Below are 14,151 nucleotides of genomic sequence, written 5' to 3'. Positions count from 1 at the left end.
GAACAGGAGGGCTTCTTAAATAAAAACTAACAGGTCTGTGAGAGCCGGAGTTTTTACTGGTTGGTTGGTGATCAAATACTTATGTAATGCAATAAAATGCAAATTAATTACTTTAAAATCATACAATGTGATTTTCTGGATTTTTGTTTTAGATTCCGTCTCTCACAGTTGAAGTGTACCTATGATAACAATTACAGACCTCTACATGCTTTGTAAGTAGGAAAACCTGCAAAATCTGCAGTGTATCAAATACTTATTCTCCCCACTGTATGTGTTATTTCATAGTTTTGATGTCTTCACTATTATTCTACAATGTAGAAAATAGTACAAATACAGAAGAGCCCTTGAATGAGTCGGTGTGTCCAAACTTTGACTGGTACTGTATCGTGTATCAATTTTTAGCTCATGTGTTGCCACATACCAAATATATTTGAATAATGTGCAATCCTGGTTGCTATTTAAATATGACATGTGCAATGACACCAGAACTGAACTGGAAAATAAACGGTAATTGAGATGACACATCAGTGGTTGCACCTCCAAAACCACATTCATTCCATTGAGTTACTTCCTTACGGCCTATGTAGGCTTTTTACTTGGAGCTGCTGTCAATTATAGCCTGTGACATGAAAGGTTTTTAGGAAAAGTAACCTAGACACTTTGTGTGCAATACATGGGTGTAGTAGTCCAAAGACCAATGGAACAAGGATGTTTTTGTAACAACCAATGAAACCATCAACAACATGCAGTTTTCACAAGTTTAAGTTATGAGAAACCATATGAATCCACCTCACTGTGACTGATTTCTCAATCAACACCGACAGATGCCCATATATGAGACTGACTAGACATGTATACAGTCATTTGGTGTCACAGTGGAAGTGCAGAACATACCAACTACCTATTTAAAAAATATGTCAATTCTGTATATTTTTTCCTCCTAATTGGTCTTTTGACCAATCAGATCAGCTCTGAAAAAGATCTCATGGGATTGGTCAAAAGACCAACTAGAGGAAAGAAATATCAGAATTGGGATGCCTTAATGTACACCTCTCCAAGTACTTGTTGACAATACCTGTAAGACCACATTGCAAGTGCAGCTATAGGCCTTCGAAAACAGGTCACACACAAACACATTATAAGCCTGGTTGAAATTCATTAAAAAGGGTTATACATAATTATAACAAGTTATACATATGCTTTAAGTAAAAGTGTCACTGAAAGGAATTCAATCAAAATAATAAATTTCCTGTGCTTGTGCTGTAAACCTTGTCATTTTCTGATTTGAAAGCAAATTCCTAGTAGGCATCCACTATATGCTTTCACCTATCATGTATCCTTAGATCAGAGCAGATGAGCGAGAAAAGGAAGCCTATATAGTCCATTAAGACACATCCTAGGACGAAACATAACAGGTTAGTGGGTGGTCCACTAGCTGATGTTGATCTGTACCAACTGAAGGACTGTGGCCTCACTGATATGTAACCTGGCCAGGCCTTCTCACCCTTCCAATTACATTCACGGTGTGTATTATAATAGCACCTAACCGGTCATGTAACAGGCAAACAAAGCCACTGGCAAAGCTATCTGTGAGATTGAGGCCAAGCCTCTAAATAACAGCCATTGCTGACAATAAAGATTCCTATAACAAAGGTTTCTATGACAGTAAGTACACAAACTACTTTTTGGAGCCGTCAGTGAAACATATAGAATAACAAAAGCTGTTGAAAAGAGGGGGAATGTAATTGGTGACTGGCCTGGTTCCGGATCGTCACTCATTTAGGGACAGTTCGAGAGTTCCCTTCCCTTGAAGGAGCCCCAAACCGTGACAAAAGGCACTTCAGGAACGCATGAGATTAGGGGTGGTAATCTGTTTATATAAATGGATTAGATATCCAGAGGTGAATAGAGAATCAACTCCAAAGGGGCCTGGTGTTTATTCATAAAGAAAACCCTGGAGAGAGGGGACCATCTGGGACCACTTCCTGACTATGATGTCAGCGACTGCTTATTGGGTGGGGGAACCAGCCAATTGACTGATTATTATCCAGTATTATCTGATATTTGACAATGATGGACAGAACCTTTCATTTATGTTAAGTGACGCTTAATGACATTGTATGATGTTTCTCTGTTATTATGACATATGATCATTCACAGGCTGGCTTTAGTGATTCCACACTTAAGATTTGGCTAGTTTGTGGATATTAACTAAAGAAAGAATTCCAAATGTTGCTTTGATTGTTTATTTATGTGTATCTTCAGTTTATCCATATGGACAATAATATTTTCACACGCTGGTAGGATATCCGTGTATACTGTATATTAAATCAACTCTTCATTCTATCAAGTGAAACAAAATAAACTGAAATATTCTGAAAACCAAAATTGCCCAAACATGGCCAGGAGGAGAGCTTCCACGCCAAGTCCAGCTCCCTAATCCTAACAGCCAGAGTAACATGGAACACCATAGAGCAGTAATACCCGACAACTATGATGGATCTCTATCTCCAATCTACTCTGTGGGTAATCCTATGACGGGGGTTTTCAGTCATGTAATAGTCAGTGGGTCTCCTGACCAATCGGAGTCTGCGGGCGCGCGGCCAGGGCTAGGGAGAGGCGTCGTAGCACCCCCTGGTGCTGGGGGAACTCCTGCTGGACACGGTGCAGGATGGTGGTCACAGCGTGCAGACGCTCCTCCTGCCTCTGCAACGCAGGCTCCAAGGCTTCGCTGGTGGACAGGGCGCTGTAGCGACCCTCACGCACCGCTTGGAGCTGCTTGGCATGGCCCTGGAGGGAGACCAGACGGGCCAGGTTCTAGAGAGGGGGAGAAAGGGAGGATAGAGAGAGAGAGATTGGGTGTGAGAGAGCGAGAGGACCAGACCGAGAGAGGAAAAGAAGGATGGATAAAGGGATTAAAAAAGACATGAGATGAAAAGAGATATTCAAATAGCATTGCACAGCGCTAACCACTTCTCAACTATGGATAACAATACATTGGGCAGGAATAATGTTGAGAGTGAATGGGTGAATGTGTCTACATCGCGTACCCTCTCCTTGGTGTCCTGCATACATTGGAAGTCTGAGGTGAGGACAGTTCTGGCACTGTGGAGCTCTCCCAGCTGCAGCTGTTTGTCCCGCAGACTGCAGCTCAGACTGGCCTGGCCCTGCTGCAGCTCCCTGAGGACCCCGTCACACTCCTCCGCTTGCTGTTAGGGTGGGGAGACACATACACACACACAACATAGACACACATATGAAGCATATACAGTACCAGTCAAAAGTTTGGACACACCTACTCATTCAAGGGTTTTTCTGTATTTTTACTATTTTCTACATTGTAGAATAATAGTGACGACGTCACAACTATGAAATAACACATATGGAATCAGTTAAGAATACATTTTATTTACAAGGACAGCCTACTCCTTTCTCCCCAACGGGGATATGAACCCCAGTCTCCCACGTGCCCTGCATTCTGTAATACAGACATGGCCTGCTCTCCCTTATGTAAGGAATTAGGCCCTTTTCCATGTTTACTACAGTATGTATTGTAGGCTGCACAGTAGCACATATGGAATCATGTAGTAACCAAAAAAGTGTTAAACAAATCAAAATATATTTGAGATTCTTCAAAGTAGCCACCCTTTGCCTTGATGACAGCTTTGCACACTCTTGGCATTCTCACAACCAGCTTCACCTGGAATGCTATTCCAACAGTCTTGAAGGAGTTCCCATATGTGCTGAGCACTTGTTGGCTGCTTTTCCTTCACTCTGCAGTCCAACTCATCCCAAACCATCTCAATTGGGTTGAGGTCAGGTGATTGTAGAGGCCAGGTAATCTGATGCAGCACTCCATCACTCTCCTTCTTGGTCAAATAGCCTTTACACAACCTGAAGGTGTGTTGGGTCATTGTCCTGTTGAAAAACAAATGATAGTCCCACTAAGCGCAAACCAGATGGGATGCTATATCTCTGCAGAATACTGTGGTAGCCATGCTGGTTAAGTGTGCCATGAAGTCTAAATATATCACTGACAGTGTCACCAGCAAAACACCATCACACCTCCTCCTCCATGCTTCACGGTGGGAACAACACATGCAGAGATCATCCGTTCACTTACACTTGCGTCTCACAAAGACACAGCGGTTGGAACCCGAAATCTCAAATTTGGACTGATCAGCCAGATTTCCACCGGTTTAATGTCCATTGCTTGTGTTTCTTGGCCAAGCAAGTCTCTTCTTATTATTGGTGTTCTTTAGTAGTGGTTTCTTTGCAGCAATTCGACCATGAAGGCCTGATTCACACAGTCTCCTCTGAACAGCTGGTGTTGAGATGTGTCTGTTACTTGAACTCTGTGAAGCATTTATTTGGGCTGCAATTTCTGAGGCTGGTAACTCTAATAAACTTATCCTCTGCAGCAGAGATAACGCTGGGTCTTCCATTCCTGTGGCGGTCCTCATGAGAGCCAGTTTCATCATAGCGCTTGATGGTTTTTACGACTGCACTTGAAGAAACTTTTCTGGATTGACTGACCTTCATGTCTTAAAGTAACGATGGACTGTCGTTTCGCTTTGCTTATTTGAGCTGTTCTTGCCATAATATGGACTTGGTCTTTTACTAAATAGGACTTTATTCTGTATTCCACCCCTACCTTGTCAGAACACAACTGATTGGCTCAAATGCATTAAGAAGGATAGAAATTCCACAAATGAACTTTTAACAAGGCACACCTGTTAATTGAAAAGCATTCCAGGTTACCTCATGAAGCTGGTTGAGAGAATGCCAAGCGTGTGCAAAGCTTTAATCAAGGAAAAGGGTGGCTACTTTGAAGAATCTCAAATATATTTCTATTTATTTAACACTTGTTTGGTTACTATATGATTCCATATGTGTTATTTCATAGTTTTGATGTCTTCACTATTATTCTACAATGTAGAAAATAGTAAAAATAAAGAAAAATCATGAATGAGTAGGTGTCCAAACTTTTGACTGGTACTGTACGTACTGTACATACACACAGGAACACACACCCACCAACACACCAACTGACCCACCGACCCACACCCCCACCTTCTGTGTGTCCAGGATCTTCCGACGCAGGCCCTGCAGGATGCCGTGGAAGTCGGTGTGAGTGGGCTGCTTGCGGTCGGTGCGTGCCTGGGCCTCACTGCGCATCACGATAGTCTCCCTGCGAGCCACCACTCCCTCCATCTCCCTCAGTAGGCGCTCCTGCTGCTTCATCAGCTGACCGTATCGCACCTGTAGGGACACACCCACATTGATACTTGATTCTTACTCCCAGCACACAGCGTTGATTCATTACCCAGTGAAAGCATTGGAGGGGGTGAAACAGGTGCATGAGTATGTGAGCTGTCCTACCTATTCCACATTTAGCGCGCTAAGGAATCAAATCAAACATGATTTGTATGGTACATTTTGTACAAGGTAGCAACACCATGTTGTCGTTTTCTATATGGAGATACAGTGTATCGATCTACAGTAGGAGGGACTAAGCGAAAGATTGTGTGATGTGAGAGTTGCTCTTGGGTTCTCCAGTGTGTGTGATGTTACCTCCATCCGGTGGATCTCAGCCCTCATTGTGCGGATGTCTCCCTGGCCCACCTCAGAGTCCACAGCCGACCTGGTCTCTCTCACCAGCTGGGTCTTCTTCTCCCACAGCATGATCTGACGCCTGAAAACACATATGCACGCACGCAAATACACATCAACAAATGTATTTTCTAAAGCCCTTTTTTTACATGATGTCTGCAAAGTGCGCCGCAGATACCCGGCCAAAAACCCCAAGCAGCAAGCGACGCAGATGTGGAAGCGCCGGTGAACTCAACAAAAACACACCCCCATATAACACAAGCACGTGAAACACACACACACACACACGTACGCTCACATGAGGACAAGACACAGACAAGACAGATAGACGGAGGCTCATGTTTCTAGGCGGACAACGTTGCTACTGTTTGACTCACTCTGACTCCACCAGACTGTTGAACAGCCTGTCCTTCTCCTCCTGGATCCTCTCTAGCTTCATCTGCGTCTCAATGGAGTTCCTCTCCGCCTCCTAAACACACAACGTCACAGGAGTACACGGTTATACATGAGGTTCAATGGTGCGGAGGCATTTCTATACGTCTATTTACAGTATGTCTAGCATACTGCCCTTTGATTTGGGTCAAAAGGCCTTTGATCGGTTGTAACGGCCAGGTATATCGGTATTTCGTTTCCTGACACAAGAACAAGCCTGTTGATCAACATCGATCGTGGTGTATCAGAAATTGCTGTCCGTCTAGACAGAAAAAGACTTTGTAAGTCAGATTTTGTAGTAAAAAAACACAAACAGCGTAGTTACTGCGTTTTTCTTTTGTGGGGAAATATAGAATGCAGTGGTTCAGGACTGAAACGGACATATTTATACGCGTGTATTTGACTGGGGGACTGATGAACACTAAAAATAGCCCCCACCGTGACCACCAGTCTGACCTTGAGTCTGTGCAGGAAGTCAGTCTCCATGACGACGTTGCCCTGCTCCAGGGCCTGGTGGAGATGCCTGTTCTCACTCAGCAGGGAGTTGAGCTTCAACATGTCCGCCATCAGCTCCTTCATGTGTCTCTCCAGCTCGGCCTGCTCCCGCTGCTCCTGTTGTATCTCACCTGGACGGGAGGCAGCGGAGAGGTGGGGAGTCCATGGGTTAGCGTGTGTTTTGATAGGGTAGGGTCACAAAGACCCCAAAAATGGTGAAGTGTCTGGAATCTTGTTTCAGACCGGGAGTGTTTGTGATTGCTCAGTGTGTTCACAATGCCTGGAGGAGAAGGATACATGTACTGTTTGTGTAGTGGGGCTATATGGTAGCTGTACTGGCTATGATTATTCTATGCTCATAATTTGTAAACGTTATTTTATTCTGTAGTGTCTTGTAAGCCCATGGGGGCTGGGTACCGGTAGGTGTATGACACTAGTGTCCGTAGTGTGAGCAGGGCGGTGCTCCGAGCCCATTTCTCCATGGTCAGTGGGTGTGCGCGCCCGTGTGTGTTACCGTACTCTCGGTGCGGACTTTCCTCTGCTGTAGGATGGTGAATTGGGTCTGCAGTGTGAGCAGGGCGGTGCTCCGGGCCTGTTTCTCCTGGGTCAGTCTCACCAGTTCCCCCTGCTGCCGCAGCCAGAGCTGCTGCTGCTCCTTGATCTCTCCTCCCACCCCCTCCAGCTGCTTGGTCAGAGTACTGGCCTGGATCTCCAACGGTCCCAGGTCCTCGTGCTGTTGACGTAGGTAGGGACGTGATCAAGACAACATAGAAAGTCAGGAAAATGTGAATTTTTTCCCCCCAAAGCTGAAACGTTTCAAATCCATTCTGGCTCCGGTCTTATTGTAGAGGATGGTGCTACCATAGAAATACAACACCATTCTAGATCTGTAGGTGCCACCTATTTTAGATTCAGTACCTATAGTCCTTTATTCTAAGGGAAATAAACCCAAAGTGTTCAGTTGGTTACTGGTCAGTGCTTGGTTGTAAGTAACTCTCACCCCAGTGCTGGCGACGAGCTGCTCAATCTTCTTGTTGTAAACGTTGATGGTGGCCTGCTTGCGCTCGATGACGGTAACGCGCTTGTTGATCCTGGCCTCGCTGGCGCCGATCAGTTCGTTGCGGCGGCTCATCTCCGTCTCCAGCGAGGCGAGGGTGCGGGCCAGACCCTCCAGGCGCAGGGTGAGGTCACTGCTCTCCAGCGTCACCGCCGCCATTTCGTTCTCCAGCCGGGACAGCTGGGTCTCCTGGCAGGGTGAGAAGAGAGAGAGAGAGAGAGACGCACACACAGAGATTGGTTTGAACACAGTGATACATTGCGCTAGCAAAGTTTCATATGTAGCCTTGCGGTTGGTGTGGTTTTCAATGGACCCTTTCTTTGTCTACACAGGTTATTAAATAACTAGCTCAAGTTATACCAATGTAGATATTAAATAACAACCAGATGTAACTCCTTCTGTACTGTAATTCTACAAAGTCTCCCATTCCTAACACATCTCCACAATATGATTGACAATACACCGCTAAATAGTCTTTGTAATATTATGAATTACTTGGCAAATCAGGTAAGAACAAATTCTTATTTACAATGACGGCCTACCCCGGCCAAACACTCCCCGAACCTGGACGACGCTGGGCCAATTGTGCACCGACCTATGGGATTCCCGGTCACAGCCGGTTGTGATACAGCCCAGGATCGAACCCGGGTCTGTATGCAGTGCCTCAGACCGCCGTCGATGCGGTGCCTTAGACCGCTGCGCCACTCAGGATAACCCCAAAAAATACGGCGACCGACCCCGCTCACCTTCTCCCTCTTGTGGGCGGCCATCTTGTCGGTGAGGCGTCGGGAGTACTTGGTGGCCTTATCGTGGGTGAGATGCTCCTGCATCTTGGACATGATGCGGTCCTCCAGCTCGATGCGCCGCACCCACTCCTTCTCCGTCTGCTTCCTCAGGGAGGACACCTCCACCTGGCGCACCCCACACTCCTGGAGAGAGGGGAGGAGAGAGGGGAGGGGAGGGGGGAGGAGAGACATGGGGAGATGGGAGGGAGGGGGACAGAGGTAAAGTGTTTCATCGTACTATCGTCCACTTACATGAGTCACGACAACGACAATACATTCCAGTCACTTCACATTGAGCGGATATTGCATTCAGAGGAGCTTGCATAGGGAAAGGACAATATATACACAAATAGATACACGATAGTTACACAAATCAACTGCGGACTTGAGAAAAAAATAGAAGAAGCAAACCACAATAAACGCAAGTCTTTTGACTTCATTGAGTGTTTACCCTTGGTTAACGCAACCTATACGCGTTACAAATGTATAAAACCAACCCATTCACTCACCGTGTTGACGCGTTGCAGCGTCTGCTCGGTCTCCTGCAGGGTCCTCATGTAGATGCTGTACTGGACCTGCAGCGCCTCCTGCTGGCTGTGGCTGTGGGAGATCAGCTTCCTGGAGGTGGCGCTGTCCAGCTGGGTCCGGTTCAGTAGTACTGTCAGCAGCTCATTGCGCTCCCCCTCCTGTGTGATGGACTTCTTGAAGCCCTCGATCTCGGTGTCTAGAGAGCGGACCTGGTGGGTGGCCGCGCTGCATGGAGGCAGGGAGGGAGATTGACAGACGTGTGCACGGTGGCATCCCACAGGTGTACAGCATGTCCAGTCTCAAGGAGAAACGTTTGACCAGAGCAGAACAAACAGGACTGATGCACGGCAAATACAAATTGTATTGTAAATAGACATTGGACAGTGGCCAATGTACATCTTGCCAAAAGTAGTGCATTATATAGGGAATAGTGTTGCCATTTTAAGTCTATCCAGTGTGTATTCTCTTCCACCGTGGTGTTGGCCTCGTCTCGTCATACCCGCCAGGCTGCTGTTCTACACTGTGTGGTGAGGTGTGTGTGTGTGCGCGTCACAGGCGGCTGGTGGTATCTTAATTGGGGAAGGCGGGCTCATAGTAATGGCTGAAGCGACATAAATGGAATGGTAACCAACACATCAACAGACGGTTCCCATGTGTTTGAGAACATTCCATTCACTCCATTCCAGCCATTACTATGAGGCCGTCCTCCCCTCAGCAGCCTCCTGTGATGTGTGTAGACTCTAGGCGTTTACGTGGCCTCACCGTAGAGCCTCCAGCATGGCGGTGTAGGCGTCGTCTCGTCTCCTCATGCCCACCAGGCTGCTGTTCCACTGCTGCAGCAGCTGCTTCCTCTCCATCCCCAAAGAGTCCATCTCCATCTGGGCCTGTATCGAGAGACACACAGGCAAAAGGCACACCGTTCACCACCTTTCCCCATTCCTTCTGTGTGTACAGCTTTTGTCTCAGCCTAAGCAGTAACACATTTATTATTGTGTTATACTGATTGGCTGGATCAAAAGCCTGTACCCAACCCGGGAGTGGACAGCAGTGTACCTCAGAGAGGGCCTCCTTGGCTGCCTGGGTCTCCTCAGACTGGGCGATGGTCTGTACTTTATACAGAGCTATCTGCTCCGACAGCCGCTCCAAGTGTTTGGTCAACCGCTCCACATACAAGTCCTGAGAGAGAGGGGGGTAGAGAGTGAGGGGGGGGGTAGAGAGAGAGGGTGGGTAGAGAGAGGGGGGGATAGAGAGAGAGGGGGGGTAGAGAGAGAGAGGGGCAGAGAGGGAGAGGGTGGGTAGAGAGAGACAGGGGGTAGAGAGGGAGAGGGTGGGTAGAGAGGGAGAGGGGGAAGAGAGTGAGAGGGTGGGTAGAGAGAGAGATAGAGGGTGGTTAGAGAGAGAGAGGGGTGGTAGAGAGAGAGAGGGGGGTAGAGAGAGAGGGGTGGTAGAGAGAGGGAGGGTAGAGAGAGAGGGGGTGGTAGAGAGAGAGGGGTGGTAGAGAGAGAGGGGGGGTGGTAGAGAGAGAGAGGGTCATATAAGGAATCACCTATAATACACTGCAAGAGAAGATTTAGCCACAGTAATAAGAATTATTTTAAATTCTATTTCTAGACCCTTAGCATCTGGTCCAGGACCAGTTTTGCTGTTTGGCTCAGAACAGTTAACATTAGAACTAACATGCCAGTCAGCTGATCTTGAATCAGTTGTAAAATAAGGAAGGCATGTGTCCTGACCTGTTTGTGTTTCTGCTCCTCTGCCTGGGTCTTCTCGGAGTAGGCCTTGCGCGAGGCGTTCTTCATGGCCGTGATGTCAGAGCGCAGGTCGGCGTTAACCTCCTGCATGTAGAACAGACGCAGTGCCAGGTTCTCTACCTCACTCTGCAGCTGGGACACTGAGGAAGGAGGTGATAGACGTAGTTAGGGACAGGAGTTTTTCCTGACTGTCACCTGCCCAGGAAAACCTTTATATCGTTATGGACTATTATAACTAGGCTAGGGTCCTGATTTTTTTTCCTTGATTCGGTCAAGAAAAACTCCTGGCCCAAGTCATAGTACATATATAGGATCTTAATTTGACCTATATTGTCACAGCAAAATAAGCGCATAATGTTGCTTGATCGGTGGTTAAGCTATTAGCTGGCCAAAAGTAGGTTACCTGAAAAGTGCAATACTGTTAGTATGGGTCTTCAGTGAATTTATGTAAATCACAAAGCTTATCTGCGCAGACAACAAAAGTGATCAAATGAAGATCCTACATCTGTAGCAAAGTGACAACACCCTACGTTTACAGAAACGTGTGCTTTATGACAGTTGATGAGTCAATGTCTCTTGAGCAGTTGTTTAGTATTCATACAATCCTTGCATAGTGTCTGTCCCTATCAAGTCAGTGAGTGGTCTCAGCACAGAATGAAAAAAGACATACTAACTGTGTATCTTTATGGGTCTCACCGTGTGACCTCTGCTTGCTGGCCTGGCTGGCTGTGGTGCGGTACTGGCTTCGGACCCCCTCCAGCTGATCCTGGGCCTGTCTGCGCTGGGCGGCCGCCTGCGCGTTGGTCTCGTGACGGCCCTCCAGACAGGCCTGGAGTCTGGCCAGCTCCTGCTGTATGCCGTACAGCTCCACGCCCAGCTCCTCTCGGTGTTCACTCTCAGACCTCTCTATGGCCATCTAGGGAGATGGGTGGAGGAGGGGAGGGAAAGAGAGCATAGGTTGGGGTCAGAATTGCACAGGGCAAATGCATTAGAAACGTACTGCAAGGCCTGTGGATGTCTTTAAAAATGTTTTTTTTTAATATAACAATAGTGATTAATCCTTGTAAATCAATTGTTGCCGCTTATAGATCATTTCTAGTTGCAAATTAGTTTATTCTGTGTTGTGAATTGCACAGGGCAAATGCATTAGAAACGTACTGCAAGGCCTGTGGATGTCTTTAAAAATGTTTTTTTTTTTATATAACAATAGTGATTAATCCTTGTAAATCAATTGTTGCCGCTTATAGATCATTTCTAGTTGCAAATTAGTTTATTCTGTGTTGTGAAAAACGAAAGCACAGGGTCACGGTTGGAGATTGAGCCAAAACAAGTCAATGGCGCCCTCTCCTGGGAAAAGAGTGACTATAAATGGCAGGAATCGTACTCTATGCATACTGTAAAGTGGATGTCCATGTTGATTTGATTGTGGCCCATTGTAAAGGATGAAGAGTCTTTGCCTCAGAAGAAGAGAGCTACTGCACCTTCTCGCGCAACTCCATGTTGAGTCTCTCCAGTTGCTTGTGGAGGTGGTTCCTCAGTGCAGTCTGGAACCTTCTCATCAGCGGCTGCAGGCAGATGGGAGAAAGCACAGTAAGACGTTCATCTGATAAGCATGACGGGGCTTAAATCTTAAGGTATTTAAAACCACGTTAGCAGTGATGTTAAGCGGGGAAACTTCTTTTACGTGTTCAGGGTCCAGCACGATGAGCTCATCTTCCTCATCGCCCTCTTCCGCCGCCCTGCGTAACCCGTCCGCATCGCTGTCGGAGAGGGGGACTGAGAGGTGCAACGAGGGGTGAGGCGGCAAGGGCATCGTTCCGTTATCTGGCACCCCCCAAAAAAAACAATGTTTCATGATCACTCCTCAACAGATACCGTGCTTGGCAAGTCACAGTGCTCGAGTCAATTGTAAAAAGTGATAGAAATCAGTTAAAAACCGTCCACCATTGTTCTATCCCTCCCTCTTATTGAAACCCAGCGGACCTGAGTTGCTGGCGGGGTTGAAGGCTGCGCCTGTACCACTGTTTCCTGACTGTGACACTGGGTAACCAGCCCCCGCCTCGGCCTGCTCTCTGTCTGACTGCTCTGCTGATCCACCCTGCATGGAGGGCAGACAGGAGGACACTCAGGAAGTCACTTTTTGATCCATAAAGTTACAATACAAATAATAAAAGGGTTGTATTTAATTATGTGCATTGGACCACTGCCTAAATCATGTCTAAATCGTCTTTTGGGAATAAGTTCATGATTTTGAATGACAACAAATAAAATGCAGATGACACAATATCATGAGTCACAAATCCTAACTTGAGAAAAGTGTGAAAAACAACGTATCCTGTACTGTAGAGTAGTATCTTTCACAAACCTCCTGCCCAGGTTGTACAGTAACCCCAGAGTCCTCTGCTGCCTCGTCAGCACCACCTGGCTGTTCATCGTACTTCCCCTCCTCCCGTGGCGGGGTTCCCCTCCTCTCCTCACTTCCTCCACCCTCCATTGGACTCGGTGGGAACCAAGATGGTTGACTCTGTCAGCACTACAAGAAGGTTGCCTTTGTGACAGCAACATTGGATTTCATTGCAGTCATGTAGGCAGGTAGCCTAGCGGTTAAGAGCTTTGGTGCCAGTAACCGAAAGGTTGCTGGTTTAAATCCCCAAGCAGACTAGGTGAAAAAAAATCAGTGTATGTGCCCTTGAGCAAGGCACGTAAACCCTAATTGTTCCTGTAAGTCGCTCTGGATAAGAGTGTCCGCTAAATAATGTCACCTGCTCTTTTAACGCCCTTTCATTGAAAGCCTTACCTGCTTCTTGAATTATTAAGGAGTTATCTCTTCAGAACTGAAAGAAAGGTCAGAATGAAAATAATGTATTGAAGCAAATATGCACATTTAAAAGTTGTCTGACAAAGCCTCCTGTCACCACCTGGGAAAACATGACACAAATATTTAAATATTCACTAACGTTATGAAGTTGACGACAATCATTCATTAGGCCCTCATACTGTACCTTTGCTTAGAAATGAAATAAGACAGATACCTATGATGGCTATGCCTCCTACGCGCATAATGTTTCCTGTGGAATACTGCTATCCACTTGCATTGAAGTTAGCGTTAATAGCGTATTAACGAATAAGCACGCTAACGTTAGCTAGATTACCTAACAGTTTAAAATACCAGAATGTTTTAACTGTTCTCGAAATGCACAAGTTACTAAACCTTAAGGCTGCTTTATCACCTTTTCAGCAACAACAAATAATCCTGGAGCTCTTAGTATGAAATTGAATTTGCAAACTAAAAACAGCCTAGACCCACCTCTGTTTGTCAGCCGGCCAGGCGTTGCTAGGAAACGATTAACTTCCGTGAAGGGATAAGGGGTAGAGCCTAGTCATTGGATAGTGCCGCCCCTGATGAATATTGAAATTTGTAGACTGTTCAAGTCAAGGTGCATGGATTATCAGAAATGGAATTTGAACATTTTAAATATTAATGCATGGC

At 46.4% G+C, this 14,151-nt stretch overlaps 1 protein-coding gene across 1 annotated transcript; it reads right to left on the bottom strand.

Moving 5' to 3' along the window:
- Positions 1-1,760: 1,760 nt before the first annotated feature.
- Positions 1,761-13,927, bottom strand: ccdc40 (coiled-coil domain 40 molecular ruler complex subunit). The gene is made up of 19 exons (XM_064948881.1): positions 13,459-13,927; positions 13,027-13,209; positions 12,645-12,759; positions 12,346-12,485; positions 12,143-12,226; positions 11,358-11,577; positions 10,644-10,801; positions 9,964-10,086; positions 9,673-9,794; positions 8,892-9,135; positions 8,344-8,526; positions 7,541-7,786; positions 7,060-7,273; positions 6,502-6,671; positions 5,991-6,082; positions 5,575-5,695; positions 5,074-5,262; positions 3,051-3,209; positions 1,761-2,817 (listed from the first exon to the last, which is right to left on the bottom strand). The coding sequence occupies exons 2-19, from the start codon at positions 13,153-13,155 to the stop codon at positions 2,563-2,565; spliced, it is 2,964 nt and encodes a 987-aa protein (XP_064804953.1). The 5' UTR covers positions 13,156-13,209; positions 13,459-13,927; the 3' UTR covers positions 1,761-2,562.
- Between the last annotated feature and the right edge of the window lie 224 nt (positions 13,928-14,151).

The sequence above is a fragment of the Oncorhynchus masou genome, chromosome 4 (genome assembly GCF_036934945.1).
Source record: "Oncorhynchus masou masou isolate Uvic2021 chromosome 4, UVic_Omas_1.1, whole genome shotgun sequence".
Taxonomy (NCBI): Eukaryota; Metazoa; Chordata; class Actinopteri; order Salmoniformes; family Salmonidae; genus Oncorhynchus; species Oncorhynchus masou.
Note: the sequence above shows the minus strand (reverse complement) of the source record. Positions and strands in the feature narration are given on the sequence as shown.

What these genes read in the sequence shown, in the direction of transcription:
- ccdc40 (XM_064948881.1), bottom strand. Translation starts at nt 13,155, where the DNA reads ATGGAGGGTGGAGGAAGTGAGGAGAGGAGGGGAACCCCGCCACGGGAG. An exon ending in GAGGAAAGTCCGCACCGAGA is followed by an intron (nt 6,672 to 7,059) that starts GTACGGTAACAC and finishes CCTCCCGTCCAG; the next exon opens with GTGAGATACAACAGGAGCAG. An exon ending in ACTTCCTGCACAGACTCAAG is followed by an intron (nt 6,083 to 6,501) that starts GTCAGACTGGTG and finishes TTGTGTGTTTAG; the next exon opens with GAGGCGGAGAGGAACTCCAT.